This window comes from Pogona vitticeps, chromosome 3 (genome assembly GCF_051106095.1).
Source record: "Pogona vitticeps strain Pit_001003342236 chromosome 3, PviZW2.1, whole genome shotgun sequence".
NCBI classification, from domain to species: domain Eukaryota; kingdom Metazoa; phylum Chordata; class Lepidosauria; order Squamata; family Agamidae; genus Pogona; species Pogona vitticeps.
The window spans coordinates 83280479-83295871 of NC_135785.1; the positions used below are offsets into that span (position 1 = coordinate 83280479).

At 38.4% G+C, this 15393-nt stretch overlaps 1 protein-coding gene across 3 annotated transcripts in view; it reads right to left on the reverse strand.

The window, feature by feature from the left end:
• Positions 1 to 15393, reverse strand: part of TBC1D12 (TBC1 domain family member 12) — an 83460-nt gene that overhangs the window by 39642 nt on the left and 28425 nt on the right. For all 3 annotated transcript variants that reach the window (XM_072995305.2, XM_072995308.2, XM_072995306.2), the window contains exon 2: positions 8774 to 8897. In XM_072995305.2, coding sequence (XP_072851406.2) covers positions 8774 to 8897 — 124 coding nt within the window. The remainder of the gene's footprint in view (positions 1 to 8773; positions 8898 to 15393) is intronic.

Below are 15393 nucleotides of genomic sequence, written 5' to 3' on the forward strand. Positions count from 1 at the left end.
GTGTAAGTCAACTCTGCCAGGGTTAGCTGCTCCATTTAATTGTTGTGAAAGATAAACATCTGTACTTTCTCTATCAAAAGCTACAGTACTACTCAAGAACCTCATCAAGAATTATCTCACATCACATCACTACGATTCAAAGTTAGCACCTAATGTTAAATGCATGTTCAAGAGCAGATATGTTATGGCAAAAAATTAGTTATCCATTCCAGCCGCTCCAGTAAAACCATGCTCAGTTCAGTCAAAGGTCTTAAGTTCTTTCCCATTTAAAAGTCCACCTTAAAATATATAAATTTATGAAAACACATTTGAGATCTTTGGTTCCTATGAAATGTTACTCTAAATCCTACTGATTCTATTTAACAAATTTATGAAAGCTTTCTAAGTAAATTATCAGCTTACACGTCTTTAAAACTATCAAAGGTTCCATGCAGAATTGTGCAATCAAATCAAGTGGAAATAATGTAGATGTTTGAGCTCAGATTCATCTTAACATACTCTATTTTTGAAGTAACTGGCAATGAAAATGCATTAATTGCACTGCAACAAACAGCCCCAAAAGTGGTACTGAAGTGCTATGTCTCTACATATTAGATGGATGGGCAGACCACTTAAAAGGAATGCTGGTAACAGCTTGATATAAACGTTTAAACCTTATAACTTTGAGGTCTAAACTTCAATATATAATAATAAATAAAATAAATAAATAAACCACATACAAGGCGGCAGCTTCCAAGCTCTGCCTAAAACAGGCAGTCAGTTCCTTCAATCCAAGCAGAACACCAAGCCCATATCAGGAAAGAGCTACAAGGGGGTGCTGATAAGTAATGAGCCTTTCCCAGAAAAAATTGACCTAGGAAGCTGTAACTGCCACACTATTATATATATTCCCCCAGGAAGTCAATGTACTTTCAACATCTGTCCTGCAGCTTAAGTCCCTGCAAATAAAATTCTTCCGACTGCTGGTGTAACCACTCATTTGCAGCATTAGTTGCCCCTAGAACACTCCCAAATCATTGTCCCTTTAGGTGTTTTTTTGAGTTTGGGAAACAGATAATAGTCAGAAGGAGCCAAGTTAGGAGAATAGGGTAAATGGGGCATATCTTGAAAGCCTAAGGACGTCAGTTTTGCCATTGTTTCACCTGCAGTGTTTGACAAGGTGTTGTCATGCAACAGGATGACACCCTTGGAGAGCTTTCCTCAACGTTTTTCCTTGATGTTTTGCCTCAAACCTCGTCAATAAAGCACAGTAATAATTTGCATTGATGGGTGAACCCTGTTGGAGGTAGTCCACCAGCAGAATTCCCTTCTTATCCCCCCAAAAGTTGCTATTTGCTTCTGCACTGACCTTTGCACTCAGAACTTCTTTGGCCTGGAGGAACCACTGTGCCTCCATTCCTTAGACTGTTCCTTTGTCTCAGGATCATAACAGTACAGTAGATCCATGTCTCATCACCAGTTACCAGTTTGCCCAGGAAATCTGACTCATTTCTTGCAAAATGTTCCAAAGCAGCCACTGATGACTTCATACATTTCCTCTTTTGTTTGGTTGTCAAAGTTTGGGTATCCACTTTGCTGCCAGCTTTCTCATTTCCAAGTCGTTGTGGGTAATGGCACCAACTCTCTCACGTGATGTTTTCAGATATATAGCAATACATTTGGCTGATATTCTGCGTTACTCCATGATCATGTCATGGATGGCTTTCACATTTGCAGGCACAGAAACAGGCCTTCCACTGGGTTTCTCACTTTCAACACAGAAATGGCCAGTTTAAAAATTGACAACCCAACGTTTAACTGTTGCATATGAAGGGCCGCTGTCACCCATAGTTTGTGACATTTCATCATGGATCTGCTTTGCATCTTTCCCTTGGAGAAACAGGAACTTGATTATGGTCCTATGCTCTTCCACACTGAACTATTCTAGAGGTGCCACCATGTTCACTTTGGACCAGAACATGAAACTTAAGTTAAAATCATAGGTAGTTGATTTTTGCACCATTGAATGTAGACAAATTGGTCAATACACCCTGCAATTTATAGCTTCCTGGCTCAATTTTTTTCTGGGTAAGACTCAATACTTATCAGCACTCCCTTGTACATTAGATCTAGCTAGCACAACCCTACAGATTATCTCTCTTGCTCTATCTGTCCTCAGAAATCTAGTGAAAAGCTACTAGTTAAGGACCCAGTTCTGAAGTCCACCTGGCCACATTGTTCATCCTGTTCCACATTCCATTTACTAATGATTCAATTGCTGTCAACTGGTTTCTCAACTCAAGGAAATCCAAGTATACAGAGATTACCAAAGAAATTCAATTTGCATAAGCACATAGTGATACTGCCAGTATAGTCAGAGAAATAAAGAAGTTGTACGGAAAAGAAAGCAGCTTTCTTAAGAAAGAAAGAGGAAATAAAATTGCTGACTTTAAAAACTGCAGTTAGTCCCATTAGTGTGAGTGACCATTAGAAACTCTGAAGAATGCACTCCACAACCTCAGTTCTTAGAGATCTGGAAAAATGTTTTTCTATTCAGATATATATTGCATATGATATATTTAATTTTGTAAATGAAACCTAAAGGTGACATTGTGTTCTAAAATAAAACACAGGAAATGTCTGGTTCGTATCTTGTGACCTATTTCTATGAGATCAAAGTACAGTGGGCCCTCGACTTAAGAACTTAATCAGTTCTGGAAGTCTGTTCGTAAGTTAAAACGTTCGTAAGTCAAAACTAAATTTCCCATAGGAAGGCACTGAAAATTAATTGATGTGTTCCTATGGGGGGGAAAGGTCAGAAACTTAAAAATAAATAAAAGAAAGTCACTTACCAGGCCTTGGTAGCCCCCAAACTGCAAGAAAAAGAGCACAACACAGATAAAAGCCGACACCCAGAAGGGGAACTTACGAACGGCCCTACTTGCGAACAATTCAACTTACGAACCCACCCGATAGGGAAATAACATACTCGACATACGAACTTCCCTCGAGTTACGAACAGGAAAAAAGTGTCTCCTCCCTCCCCTTAAAGGCTTCTGGAGAGGAAAAAAAGGTCAGAAACTTAAAAATAAATAAAAGAAAGTCACTTACCAGGCCTTGGTAGCCCCCAACCTGCAGGAAAGAGCACAAAACAGCTAAAAGCCAACACCTAGTAGGGAGCCTGGCAGCCATTTTGTGCTCTTTTTCTGCTCCTGCCCCCTCCTCTCCCCGCCTAACAGCTGATCAGCTGGCTCTGAAGAGGCTTCTGGAGGCTTGCTCAGTGCCTAAAAAGGCAGGGGAATAAAGCTCCCCCGCTTTCAGAAGCCTCCCGGGGCCAAGGGGAAAGCAGCAATGTTTTATTTCCAGCTTTATTCCTCAGCCTTTTTAGGTGCTGAGCAAGCCTCCAGAAGCCTCTTAAGAGCCAGCCGATCAGCTGTTGGCAGGGAGAGGAGGGGGCAGGAGCAGAAAAAGAGCACAAAATGGCTGCCAGGCTCCCTACTAGGTGTTGGCTTTTAGCTGTTTTGTGCTCTTTTTCCTGCAGGTTGGGGGCTACCAAGGCCTGGTAAGTGACTTTCTTTTATTTATTTTTAAGTTTCTGACCTTTTTTTCCTCTCCAGAAGCCTCTAAGGGGAGGGAGGAGAAACTTTTTTCCTGTTTGTAACTCGAGGGAAGTTCGTATGTCGAGTATGTTATTTCCCTATCGGGCGGGTTCGTAAGTTGAATTGTTCGCAAGTAGGGCCGTTCGTAAGTTCCCCTTGGGATGAGGATGGGGCACAAATGGCCCCTGCTGGCAAGGTACTAGACATGACAAGATGACATATACACAGAAAAATATGCAAGCATAAATGACCACAGATAATGTTCTCACTGTCAGTAGGCCTATTCTGGGGATTATGCATCAAATCCTAGAATTAGATTACCAAAGGTATTTTCTTCCTTTGATTCACTACTGTCAAATAAACTATTTTAGATGATAAGCTCAATACAGCCAGAACTCTTTATCAAGAACCTATGAAACTTTTAATAAGTTTGTGCAGAAACAAACTTTTTGCTAAACAGTTGTAATTTACCTGTCTTCTTGGTGAAATGTTTAAACAATATGAAGCATGCACCTAATAAATACTCTGAGTCACACATTCAGAAGATTAAAGAATCAGCATAAAATGAATAATATGTAACTAAAAAGAATGAAGTAAGTGGAAATTAAACCGCTCTGTGATTACATGAAATTCTGCTTCCCGTGTTATTACAACTTTTCACCAATGTATTAAAGACTGATGGTCTAAACGCTGTAAACTGTGGTCTACCGAAGTTAACAGAATTCGATCTAGTCTTGCCTTTCTGCAAAAGGACTAAGATCCAGAAAAGAGTAGGCTAAAAAGGAAGTGATACAGTATTTGCCAATTTTCCTCCTTGCAGCCTCCAAAACCATTTCCAAAGCTTTCCTGCAGGGCCCCTGAATCCTCCAAGGCAGCTTTTAGTACAAGGAAAATTGCACAAGTCAGTTCACTGCATTTCCTCAAACAGGGAAGTCTCAAGAGAGAAATGTGCCTGAATCAAACACAAAATTTGTAGCTTTTTCTAAATAAACTCATTTTAACAAGTTTATTAATTCTTGTGTCATCGAAGCTACCAACATGAATTTGACCAAACTCTGGGAGGCACTGGAAGACAGGAGGGCCTGGCATGCTCTGGTCCATGGGGTCATGAAGAGTTAGACACAACTTAATGACTAAACAACAACAAAACAAGTTTATAATAAAGCACACCTACTACAATATCTGAAATAGCAATAAAAGATACATGCATCCTGTTTCCATGACAACCAATTATGTCTTCATTTGCACATTACCAGTTTTTATTTTACAGTAAAAAGATGTACTATATGTCATGACCGCTTACTGCTTCAACTACAAATAATACAAATGTCTATAAAAGACTTGTCAAAGTGCACGAAAAGGATATCAAAGTATGAAAACATAGCAGTTATGACTTCAAAAGTAAATATAAGAAACCGGATCAAAGAAAAAAAGGAATCTCAGCCTCATCACAAATGAACAGGAATTTCACTGATTACTTTGGGTAAAAATCTGAATATTTTGCTGTTATGCAAATCATGTTTGGTTCCAGTGTCGTCCTCTATCTAAGACAACAAGATCTAGCATTGACAATTTTACATGCCACAACTTCATCAAAAGTATAGATTTCTTTCTCTCCACTATTTAATCAACAACTGCAGGCAAACATAAGGGATTCTTTGCTAGAACATCATAACAGATTGCATGTCCATTTTGAGAGTACACACAATACAAGCCTGAAAAAGTGGAAAATTTCCACAAAAGCTTGCAATTTGTTTGCTTTTTTTAAAGTGGGCCAATAAAAGGTACTGCCCACTCATACAATACATTCTGTAAAAGTTTATGATTGATTCTAGAAGTAAATGATTTAGTCCTAATTATCCACTGTATTGATCCAGTTAAGGAAGTGAAAAAAGTCTGCACACCATCGCCACTCCAAGATAAATTCAGACCTTCAGCAAAGGCATCAAACATTGGGACACCAAATTTCAAAATGTGCTAAAATAAAGTTATTCAAAGATTCTGAGCAGACAGGGCTACTGACTTCAAGAAAATATTAACATTAGATTAGGGCAAGGGCTGAACTCCACATCCCAAATATTATTTACTTATATTCCAAATTATGCTAGGCAATATGAGATTACATTTCCAGGATGCTCTGAGATAAGTTATCAATACGAGTTACCTAGTGTTATAAACAGAAGACACTTATTCCTTTATCTGGAATAAACACAAGCTCTTTATAGCATTCAATTTCTCTGAAATTAAATCAGCAACATTTTCCAAAAATTTACAAGCGTGCTTTGGATCATGTATTTGACAATTACACAGGAAACTGTAGTTCAATTACATGCAAAATATTTATTGCACACCCAGTAGTAGTAGCATGACCCAAGTTCCTTCAAAAGCCAAATGCTTTTTCAAATGCTAACATCACATTTTAAGCAAATCCTGTATAAAGTTGAAATGCTGTGGACATCTATATGGTCTTATTATATCACAGTATCTTAAAAGTCTCCATAACTTTAAAGTATGTATGTATGTATGTATGTATGTATGTATGTATGTATGTATGTATGTATGTATGTATGTATGTATGTATGTATGTATGTATGTATGTATGTATGTATGTATGTATGCACGTATGCACGTATGCACGTATGCACGTATGCATTTATTTATTGATTTATTGATTTGATTTGATTTGATTTGATTTGATTTGATTTGTATCCCGCCTATATGGACTACCAGACCACTCTAGGCGGTTTCCAGTATATAATAAAAATAAAATACAATTAAAATACAAGAATGTGCATGAACGTAAAGTAATAATTGCAATCACAGAAGATAAAGAAAATAATATAAGGGAAATTAGAAAAAGGTTTCAGGAATTGATTGGAGGGAAGGTCTGGATGTATAACCATGTTTTTAATTGGGTTTTAAAAACACTCAGCGTAGGGGCCGTGCAAATCTCTGGAGGAAGGTTGTTCCAGAGGCGAGGAGCCATCACCGAGAAGGCCCGGTTTTGTGTCTTCTCCTTCCGGGCCTCTCTCAGCGTCAGGCTCCTCAGCCTCACCTCCTGACTCGCGCGGGTGATCCGGGTAGACCTGGGTGGGAGCAGGCATTCCGCCAAGTATCAAGGTCCTAAACTGTTTAGGGCCTTATAAGTAAGCATTAAAACTTTGAAGTCGACACAGAAACAGATGGGCAACCAATGCAATGCGGCCAGCATTGGAGAAATGTGTTGGTATTTTCTCACTCCAGCGAGGAGTCTGGCCGCCGCATTCGGCACCACCTGAAGTTTCCGCATCAGCTTCAAAGGCAGCCCCACGTAGAGCGCATTACAGTGAATTACTGTGATAATTATTCTTGGGGACTGAGTTCACCCAAATCTCTTCATTATTTAATGATAATTGCCAAATGACAGCTTGCCTGTGTGCATGGGCCACCATAAAGAGGCTGTACAAAGGGGAAAATCAGTCATTTGACATTTAAATATTAAAATTATTTTTAAAAATTTAGAAATGAAAATGTGGTATAAAAGGAAATCTGAATACTAAAGTTGTGTTTAACTCCTACATATAAGATGTGAAAATAAATATGAGCTTCTCTCATACAAATCCATCAAATTTTCATGTGTGACAATAAAATGTAGAGAAACATGTTTGAGGTTAAGCATTCTAAGTGACAGTACATATTTTCTTTCTGACTCTCCTGGACCCAGATATTAGCAAATTTATGATAGGTCCTAAGATACTGTGAAGAAATGAGATAACTCGTGTGAATCATCCACTGAGTTATTTTTTACAACTTATCTATGCTTTCCAGCAGCTACTCACAATTAAGCTGCTGTAAATGTCTATTAATTGGGGATTAGTATTCGGCATTTTGCTGCTATTTAATTGTCCTGGAATATTTGTAGGACAGCTTTTTCAAAAAGTTTTTTTAAGTAAATTAGAAAATGGCAACTTCCCTGTGAAGCTGCCATTCCTCCATATCTTGCCATTGTCCCTTTAATTCAGTTTCCTCTTCCCCCTTCCCCTTTTTTCCATCACTTTGTATCATAGCTAATGTCACTTCCTCAGTCCTGGCCCCTATGTTTCAACTAGGATGTGGGAGGGAATTTATTCACTCTATGGGTGTTAAGCACCAAACATTTACAATTAAAAGCATGCATATACACACTTAAATATAAAGATGTCACTTTTGTTTCCTTTCAATACTTCTGTGCAGCAAATATAATAAAACTATGTTTTGCTATTAAATGCAGTGGGAGGCATCTGCTAAAAATAAAGCATAAAGTACTTAGCAATCTAACTACCATCAGAAGCCCCTTGGAAATAACTTATTTTTGGACAGTAAAGTGATATTTTGCTTGCAAAAGAATTAACAGGGTCTTAAGATGTTGATCCAGAATAAGAGCACTAGCTGAAAGTAGCTACATGGAAGACAATTTGGTGGTATGTTATGTATTCTTTCCTCATCTATGACCATGTCCATCTCCTAAAAATCCTCTTAAGTCATTTGTTTTAGAGAAAAAGTCTTACTTGTGATAAAGTCATACTCGGCCTTTTCTTCCTAAGCCTTGATGCCATGAAAAAAAAAGATGAAAAAGAAAAACCACAGGCCAAATCTAGCAAACAGGTCTGTGTTCTATTACATAAAGGCCAATCTGATCCATGCTTATTCAGAAGTAAATCCCACTTCCTTCAGAGGGATTTCATGAGAAATGTACAGTGTTAGACTCTTAGGATTCCAGGAAACAATTGTGTCCAATATTTCATCAACGTATGTTGAAAGCGCATACAAAATTGTCTCTGTGCCACTGTAGTGTTGTGGTACAAAAGGCTGTGTGAAATATATGACCACTTTTTTTGGATTATAATTCTAGATTTAAAAAAAAAAAAACACACACAATTTGTTTTAACCAAATTAAGATCCAGAAGGCTTTTTAAATTAAGTTTCCAGAATGTAGACTTTTTGGGATTCTGACACTATTCTTTACTGGAAGTGAGCTCTTGCCTTATAAAGATTCTATCAATTTACTTTTTCCAGTAAGCTGAAGCAAATGCATAAACAAAATCATTATTAACCAAAGCTTCAGCTTATTTTAACTCTGGGAACAATAAAGGTTTACAAACATGCTAAAATAGTTGAAATAAATAAAAGCAATTCATGTTTACCACATCTCTGTGTACAACACTACAAATATTCACCTGTTGAATTATTTTGGAGTCTTTCTGTAAATTCTCTTTTGGTGGAACTTTCCCAAATAACTTCCAGCCTGGAGCACTGTGGACAGCAGGTTTGAGTTCCTTTGTCCTTTTTGTAAAGAAGTTCCTGTAAGAAAAATTTTGTGAAAATTTAGATGTATTTGCCCTAAGGCAGTGTGGTTTCCCTACTAGAAATATACATGATGTGACAATACAACATTTCTAATTTGACTGTATTTTGCTATGTTGGTCTATTCATTCTACAACAAATTGAATAATGTTTATTTTCTGATTTTATTACCTTGGTGAGAGAAATTCGTCCTTTAAGTGTGATCAGATTAACACAACTAAGTCACAGACGTTAGAAATATGTTTTGGTTTCAATTACTGGAGTGTTCTGTTAAGCATCATAAAACACAAGTGAGGATCATCCCTTCTTTGGAAATTTAGATGCACCAGTTAATTTTTCTTAGTCAGGAAGGTACACACATGAACTAAAAGTGCCAGATTGTCTGGACATCAGTAAATATGGAAAGGGTTTTTGTGGGACTGACTTTCAAATCTATTAACAGTTTTTTTAAAAATTTCAGATGTACACACATGTGGGAAACAATATCCATACACTGCTGCTTCTGAAACAGGCTGAAAAGAAATTGCACAATTAGTACATGTGGTTATGTATCTAGTTTGCTGCATGGTTTTGCAAGAAAGCATTTATACCAGCTGTGCAATTTGTCATTCTTTCAAGCAGTAACTTATCTTTTAATAGAGAACATCCAAGAATCCTTGGACAGGAGCAAAAGATAGAAGCAAAAGCCTTCACATGTTGTTAAAGACATTAATATGTAATACAAAGAGACGGCACTGCATGCATAGCTTCCACACTGTTCTAAATAAATAAATGAAATATAATGTAATATAAATCTGCACGGGCATCTGTTTTGTACCATTAAAAATAACTACTCAGATTTTGTCAACTGCTTGACACATGCAGTCTTCACATATGCAATACTGATCTGCTTCTCGGTGGTCTCATGCCTACTGCTGAAAGACCACTATGTTAATGGGCACACAAGCACATAAACACAAGTCTCCATAGCACTGCTGTATATGGCACTGCTGCCCTGAGTAGACGCTGTCTACGGGGATGGGGTAGAAATATATATAAATAAATAAAGGGCAAAGCGAAGTATTGGACACCTTAGCATTAACAAGAAAGCCAGTAGCAGTGGTGGCAAGAAACAAATGAAAAACGGATAAGGGAAAATGTCCCCCAGACTAGATACTTATTTACACAAGGGATATGCGAGTTCCATTCTTAAAATAAATTTCCTTCCCTCCACAGACATGTGTTCCTTCCACTTCTGCTTTTGCCTGGAATAACACACACAGAAGGCTAGTCTGCATAAAAGATAATTGCCTCAAAAACAAGTTATCTTTCCATCTTTGTACACCAGAAAAATGAGCACACACAGTCCTGTGCTGTGGGAGGCTAAAATTTTTATAAAAGCATTTTACAAATAGTCATGGAGAAGAAACCAATAAAGCAAAATCACACATTGTGTTCAAGATAGTAAAGGAAGAAATCCTATAAGTTAATACAAAGGACAAATGATAAACCAGGTGAATCTGTGCGTACAGTGGGGTCTCTACTTAAGAACGTCCCTACTTAAGAACAATTCCACTTAAGAACAGCTCCATTTGCTAAATTTTGCTTCTACTTGAGAACAAAAATCCAAGATAAGAACAGGAAAAAAAAACTTTCCTGCTCTTTTTTTAACCTTAGGTCATCTTAGGTTAAAAAAAGTTCTCCCCCTAGTGGTAGAGTACGTATTAACCAGCTTTGCATTAGTTCCTATGGGAACTAATGCTTCAATGTACGAACGCACCTCTACATAACAAAAAAACAGCCAGAACAAATTAATTGGTTTTCAGTCCATTGCTTCAAAATTAGCTTCGTCAGAAGTGCTTTTAACACTGTTCCCTGACCTAAGGGGAAAAAAAAGAAAACAATATCCCCCTCTAGTGGTAGAAGGCGGAATAGCAGCTTCCCATTAGTTTCTATGGACGGAAAAGAGCAGATACAGATTAAATGGTTTTCAATGCATTCCTATGGGAAATGCAGATTCTACATAAGAACTTTTCCACTTGAGAACCACCTTCCAATACGGATTAAGTTCTTAAGTAGAGACCCCACTGTAATGCCTTCAATACTGTTGAACCATCCATATGTAATATTTTAAAGTGGGTTATAACTTTTAAATATCTGAATAACCAGATGGCTCTCACAAGGCCTTCATCTGAGACCCTTTTTCAGATGCCCCCACCAAATGACTATAGCAGAGGGAAAGAACATCTTTCTAGGGGTGGTATCTTATCTATGGAAAGGTCTCTTTAGCAAACTCTGTCTGGCACTTATCCTAGATTCTTTTTATGTCCAGTATGAAAACATTTAAATAACTCTCCCAAACATTTTAGTACTTTAAGATGACATACCTCTACTATTTTCTGCAGATTCATATGCTATAGTGCAGCCATTGTCAACAAGGGTCATATGCCCCCCATGGGGGGCTGTTATATTTGAAGAGGGCCACAAACTGGAAACAATTCTTCCCACACCACCTTATATGGTTCATTATGCAACTTATACAATCCTGATTCGGCCTATACTCCTTTCATGCTGTATTTATGGACATGGCCCCCCCAAAAAAATGAGAATGGCTGCTGTAGGCCTTGCTGCTAATTTTACCTATTACACTACTGCTGTCTTTAGTCACTTGTATTAGGATTTGCATTTTTTTAATACTGTAATTGATGTACTTCCCGCTATTTAGAGAACAGTTAAGTTCATAGAATATATATTCTCCCCCTTTGGCCAAAATTATTGGCACCCTTATCTTAATATTTGGTAGCACCCTCTTTGGAAAAAATAACTAAAATCAATTGCTTCCTGTAACCATGAATGAGTTTCTTACCCTTCTCTACTAGAATTTTGGACCACTCTTCTTTTGCAAACTGCTCCAGGGCCTTCAGATTTGACAGATGCCTTCTCCCAACTGCTGTTTTGAGATCTCTCCACAGGTGTTCTATAGCAGAGGTTGTCAACCCGCAGTCCACGGCCCAGTGCCGGCCCAGGCCGCGGAGACAGACCCCCCCGGCACGCACTCCCCTCCCCACAGCTGCTTTGCACACACATGCGTGCCAGCGCCAGCGTGAGCGCTCCCCCACCCCTTCACGCATGCACGCGATCGTCCAAGCGAAGGGGTGGGGGAGCGCTTGCACAAAGAGGTGGGGAAGCGCTCACATCAGCACTGGCAGGCGGGTGTGCACTCCCCACCGCTTCATGCATGCACCCCAGAGAGAGAGCGCATGCACCGAAGAGCACAAGCATGCCTGCACGAGCGTGGGGGGTGCCCCGCCCTCCTCAGAGGCTCAGCCAGTCCATGGTCCCAAAAAGGTTGGGGACCACTGTTTTATGGGATTCAGATCTGGACTCATTGCTGGCCATTTCAGAACTCTCCAGAGCTTTGTTTGTAACCATTTTTGAGTGCTTTTTGAAATGTGTTTTGGGTCCCATAGGAACTAATGCAAAGCCGGTTAATCCGTCCTCTACCACTAGGGGGAGAATTTTTCTTCTTTTGACCTAAGATGAACTTAGGTCAAAAAAAGGGCAAGATAGGAGGTGGGAGGGAACACCTTCTAAACAGAACACCTTTAAAAACAGATTTTAAAGCAAGCCAAGCCAAGCCAAGCACCTTTTAGGTTAAAAAGGGCAGGAAAGGAAGGAGGGGGGAGGGAACACCTTCTAAACAGAACACCTTTAAAAACAAGCACCTTTTTGATTTAAAAAAGGGCAGGAGAACACCTTTTAAACAGAACACCTTTAAAAAAACCACAGAATCCAACAAGCATTATTCCAGCACAGAACTCCTCATCACAAAAAGAGTCTAAATTGCAAAACAGGCAGTCTCTCTGTTTAGAAAAAGAAAATCAAACATCCAAACATCAAAAATCCAAAAATCTAACATTAAAAAAGCAAAAAAAATACAGTCTGTACAGTACAGTACCAGGCAGTTTGAAGACTCTCTCCCTATCCACTCTCTAACCGCTTGGACGAGCAATGTTGCAGATAAACAGCCGCTTTGCTGGCCAATGGTTAACAGAAAGTGCAAATTTAGCGCTTTCTCCGCCTCCCCCACATTTTTGTTCGTATCTTGAAGCTCTGTTCACAAGTAGAAGCACAATTTTGCTAACGAAGCTGTTCGCAATTTGGATCGTTTGTATAAAGGGGCGTTTGTAAGTAGAGGTTCCACTGTAATGCCTTGATTTGTGACTGGAACCTTGAGATACAACCAAAAAGCAGCCGGAACAGATTACAGTGGTGCCTCGCATAACGTTTTTAATTGGTTCCAAAAAAAAAACCTTATGCGAAAAAAACTTTATGCGAAACACCATTTCCCATAGAGATGCATTGGAAACCGGTTAATCCGTTCCAATAGGCATGGATTGCCGTCCTTAAGCGAAAAAACCCATAGGAAACATCGTTAAACGATACAATGTATCCTCCATTGGAATGTATTGTAGCTGACTCAATATGTTTCAATGGCTTTGCGAAGTCAATTTTTGCAAAATTAAGTGTGTCATAAAAGGGTCAAAAATGGTTTTAAATGCTTGGATTAGCTTCTGCACCCTCTAAAACGGATGCAAAAGTTAATTTGGCTTTGATCTGACTTTTCGTTAATTAATGGTGAATTTTTTTCCCCCAACTTTTGACAGCTGTCAAAATCTGACAGCTCCATTATTTCCTATGGGGGAAGAAAAAATTCACAAAAAATTAATGAAGACTCAGCAACTGTTCTAAATTCTTGGGTTCGTTAGAGGACCCCCTAAGTTGTGTGCAAACCTGATTTGGCTTTGATCTGAACTTTCGTTAATTTTTTGTAAATTGTTTTCTCCCCCATAGGAAAGCATGGAGCTGTCAGATTTTGACAGGTCCATTGGTTCCTATGGGCCAAAAAACAAAAATTCACAAAAAAATTAACGAAAAGTCAGATCAAAGCCAAATCAGGTTTGCACATGTCTTAAGGGGTCCTCTAACGAATCCAAGCATTTAGAACCATTTTTGACCCTTCTAAGACACTTTTTTAATTAAAAAAAAAAACATCGTTAAGTGAAGCAGGGGACCTAAAACAAAAAACGTTAAGCGAAGCATGGTCCCAAAAACGCTATGCGAAAATCGCCCATAGGGAAAAACGTTATACGAAGCACAATCTGACTCTGAAAAAATAAACGTTAAGCGAAAAAAACGTTAAACGAAGCAAACGTTATGCGAGGCACCACTGTAATCGTGTTTCAGTGCATTCCTATGGGAAATGGTGCTTTGAGTTATGACCATCTTCTGGAACGGATTAGTTCATAAATCAAGGCACCACTGTAATTCCCTATATATCCACCAAACATGATAAAAGTGCCCTCCTGTGTTTTACATTTCCCACACTATTTAAAAACATTTTTGTACCTTAAAAAAACTTTACTGGCATTATGTACCATCAGTAAATCATGTACCATTTATAAAACATCGTATCTACATTTTCTTTAATACTGATTTTTTTAACATTTATATTCTTCTACCATTTTATACCTATTTTATTCTACAGTCTTTAACCACTTCATCTTTCACATTCATGTTTTATTCATTAGTCCCTCTATTGTTGAGGTCTTCCTTCCTCCTCCTGGATCTTCTTGTTTCTATACTGCGCTTTCCTTTAGAGCACTTGCTTTTCTACTCTAGTTGAGCTTCCTTCTACCACTTCCTTCTACCTCTAATCCTGATGATCCACTTTATTTCTCCTCTTCTCGTTTCTCATCTGCTTTTTTCTCTTCTTTTCTGCCCAGCCACTTCCCCTTTGTTTTCATAAAATCTTCTGCCTTCATTTTTCAGTTTATATAGTAACTCTGCTCCTGGAGGACACTTTCAGGCACTAACCACTTATGCATAATTGAGTTTGTTCTCAAGAGGGATGTCAACTCTGCATATTGCCGCCTTTTCTGTCTTATTTGCTACAGAATATGTTTCAACTTAATTTCTTTATCTTTTCTGTTGGGTTCTTTGCCTTGTAAGTTTCTTAGGACTTTATCTTGAAAGAGCTTTCTAGTAAATTTAACACAAATTTCTCTGGATTTTTACTTCTGGTGTATGCTGTATTGCTTCTTCATGCTGTATCTATATTCTGTTGAACATCCTCTGGTCACATCTCCATGAGCGATGCTAAATAAGTACTGTAGTAATCACTTCCATTGTATCTACTCTTTTTTGTTCTGGTAGATTCTGGAATCTAAGTACAGTATGGCATTAGCTCTTTCCATTTGTAGATTTAACAAAGTAATTTCATCTTGCTTGCTTTCCCATTTTAGTTCACCCATCTCTGTATTCATAATCTCCAGTGTTTTATCTGTTCTTTTTAATGTCCCAGCTATTCTGACTATTTCTTTTATTTTCTGTAATTTGATGTTTAATATCTGTCATTTGCATCCCCAAGTCCTTCATTTGTACACATAGCTGAGCCATCCCTCTTTGTAATTGCTGTAGCCCTATAGATAGCATATCCTGAATACTGTTGCCA